Source organism: Notothenia coriiceps, unplaced genomic scaffold (genome assembly GCF_000735185.1).
Source record: "Notothenia coriiceps isolate Sejong01 unplaced genomic scaffold, NC01 NC01_scaffold00036517, whole genome shotgun sequence".
NCBI lineage: Eukaryota > Metazoa > Chordata > Actinopteri > Perciformes > Nototheniidae > Notothenia > Notothenia coriiceps.
The window spans coordinates 248,531-251,402 of record NW_011369218.1 but is presented as its reverse complement, the minus strand read 5'-3'; the positions used below and the strand labels follow the sequence as shown (position 1 = coordinate 251,402).

Sequence of the window (2,872 nt, the reverse complement as noted above, 5' to 3'; positions counted from 1 at the left end):
GTCGATTTGTATGGCAGTAAATTTACGAATATAGACCATCTCTTGCCTTCAAGGGTTATGTTCGAAAATAAGACTTTTAGGAAGTACTGGCTGTTAGGCCCGCTGATGGTCAGGTAGATAAGTAATTCATCCGAATAACTCTTGCTTGGCAATTGTATCATAATGTATATTCAATACTTTCACTATTCCTCCGTCTTTTCCGTACACCTCATTTCAGTTACTTACGACTTGTACACCCTGGAGGCATACTTGTTCGTTATAGTCTGAGTCTTCATGCCCCCCTTTTGGGGATGCAGTGATTGTGCGCGGGTTCTCTCCTCCTCGTTGGTCGGTCGTTCGCCGTCTTCCTTCCCGAACACTGTGATCACTAACTCCCTAAATACCGAGGAAACTTCCCTCGGCCGTAGAATACCGAGGCAAGGAAAGTTTCTCCGGCAAAGTTTTCTCAGCAATTTTCTCGGCATAAAAAATTTCCCCCGCCCCAATTGATCCAAATAGGACGCTTTATTATGTGGTCCTTTACTAACTGCATAACAGTCTGGTATTACAGTTATTAGGACCGTAACATTTGTACTGTTTTCCAAACGCTTGTATAAGTACAGTCTATTTACTAAAGAACTTACATCGGAGGTCGGTAGGTTGAAGCAAAAGCGCAATACCTGAGTAAAAGGTATGCTTTTTGTGCAACAGATGGACAGGACATGGTGTCAACAGAGATATCGTTAGAAAGCTGTGTCTCTCCTGCACAATCTCATCGGATCCAAATATGGTCATTTCCTTTGTATCAGCAACCAATCGTGAAAGCACAAAGGGGTCTTAAACCAAGAAACGAAATCTCATTGGCTGGTGTCAATTTCAGACAACGTGATTCGTTCAGATGCGTCACGTGGTGTGCTAAAACACTTCCTGGTTAGCTTTCCGCTAGAAATGTAAATCTCAAAATGGCAAAAGAACGGCGAAAAAAAAAAGTTTACAGAGAAGATGACAACAATTATCCCTTGCACGAAGCAAGATTATACAAAAAACAAATGACCCCGAACATGAAATACCTTCACGGAGTGCGTCGAGGCGCAAGCTGTCATCCAAAGAACAGGAGGGTTTAGCTAGCGCCTCACTGCAATCTTTAAAGGTCGTTTTCTCAAAATGAGTTTTTTCTCCTACTCTGAGTTCAAAATTTCAACTTCAGTAGCACGTAGACACACCAAACCTTCCAGTTATATTCCTATCAATATTATGAAGGCTTTTACAGAAGGGTTTGTTCATATATCATTCATAGCCTGAATTATACAACATTGTATACCTAAAAACATGGCAAAAATTGATATTTTAGGGCTGTTGACAGTATCTTCTGATTTATGGAGTGATAAAAAGAGATATCCAAAATCCCTTCTGTAAAAGCCTTAGATACTAATATGACTACAAAATAAAACAAGAATTTTGAACCTGGCTTTATCCAAAGTTCAGATTTCGATTCCTGAAATGTGTTAAAATATGCACATATTTGATGAGATAATGGCTAATTTGCATATTTAAACATGCTATTTCAGAAAACTTGTAATACAAAAGACAATTGCCTTATTGTAAGTAATTAACTGGAGAAATGTCTAGCTGATACCTTTAAGTTAAAAAAATTACCCTATTCACCTGGGGTGTCTCGCCTTAAGCTGAAGACAGGAGCGGTGTAGCCAGCTAGTGATCAGCACTAAAACTGAGGTCAGTTTATCAGCAGCCTTTTGCTTTGTATTGGCATGCACATATATCACAGTGTCATCGGCATATACGACTTCTGGCCAATCAAAATCAAGATAACGGCGTGGTGTTGTTGCAGGAAGTAGGCCTACATCTCTATATACATCGGTACAACGATACGAAATAAGACCCCATGGTTTGATGATTGATAGGTGTGTGGGCTGTCTTTCATTCTGACACACAGAACAATGGGGGCTATCCACATCCACCCTTATCCACAATTCAAAGTAATTCACACAGCCTCTTCCCTCGTCTCTCTGTGAGGAGCAGCAGGTTCAGCTTTCAGAACAAAGTAACAAAAAACTAAAATGGCATTCATTTTTTTAAATGTGTAGTAATAGATGTATTTATTTTTCTTCTCAAGAGAGTACCAGAATGTGTATTTTATGTTAGTATTTCAAAAAATCTCCTGGGGGAGAATCCCCCAGACCCCCCTGCAGGGCTTGGGTTTTCAGCATGTCAACTCTTTCACCTGTTGGGAAATTGCAGGATTGGCTCTAGGTCGCCCTTTTTATTTACTACAAGACAAATGTGCCTTTTTATTTCATACAGTTCAATTTGGATTGAGACAGGGAAATAATCTAAACCTCACGCGTGGCGTTTCACTGTCAAGGGGGGCGATACAGCGTGTATGTAATTACATTGCAAATACTGACTTGAGCCCCACCACTGTATGGGTTAGCCCTACCATAGATTACCCAACAAAAATACTCTGGAGCCGCCAATGCCTCCAAACTCCACTAAATAAACCCATAAGTCAACCTGGAGCTAACAGCTGTCACATCTTTGTTCTTAAAGCTTAACTGAACATTCTTCTGATGATGGCTTTACTGTGTTATTTCTACTGAACATGTTTGTCTTCAAAGGCAACAGTTACCTTTCATTGCTGCACAAATCAGAGGTTATCACTGTTCTTACCAACAAAAACTCTTCACAGAGCTCACAAAATAAAGACTTTAGGAAATCCTCGTCTTTAACTTTGAAGTATGTGAAAAACTATAGGACTGGGTGTTTACCTGAATACTGCCCAAATGGTTTCAGAAGAATATTGTATATATTCTCAGATCAAATCAATCCAGATACTAATTGGTTAGTAAGCTTAAGAATAAATATTATTTGGCAA

The 2,872-nt window shown here is 39.6% G+C and overlaps 1 protein-coding gene across 1 annotated transcript in view; it reads left to right on the top strand.

The window, feature by feature from the left end:
* Positions 1-2,552, top strand: part of LOC104963986 (disintegrin and metalloproteinase domain-containing protein 19) — a 22,355-nt gene extending 19,803 nt beyond the window's left edge. Inside the window, exons 4-5 of the mRNA XM_010792684.1 lie at positions 2,112-2,116; positions 2,468-2,552. Of these exons, the coding sequence (XP_010790986.1) occupies positions 2,112-2,116; positions 2,468-2,552 (90 nt within the window). The remainder of the gene's footprint in view (positions 1-2,111; positions 2,117-2,467) is intronic.
* The last annotated feature ends 320 nt before the right edge of the window (positions 2,553-2,872 follow it).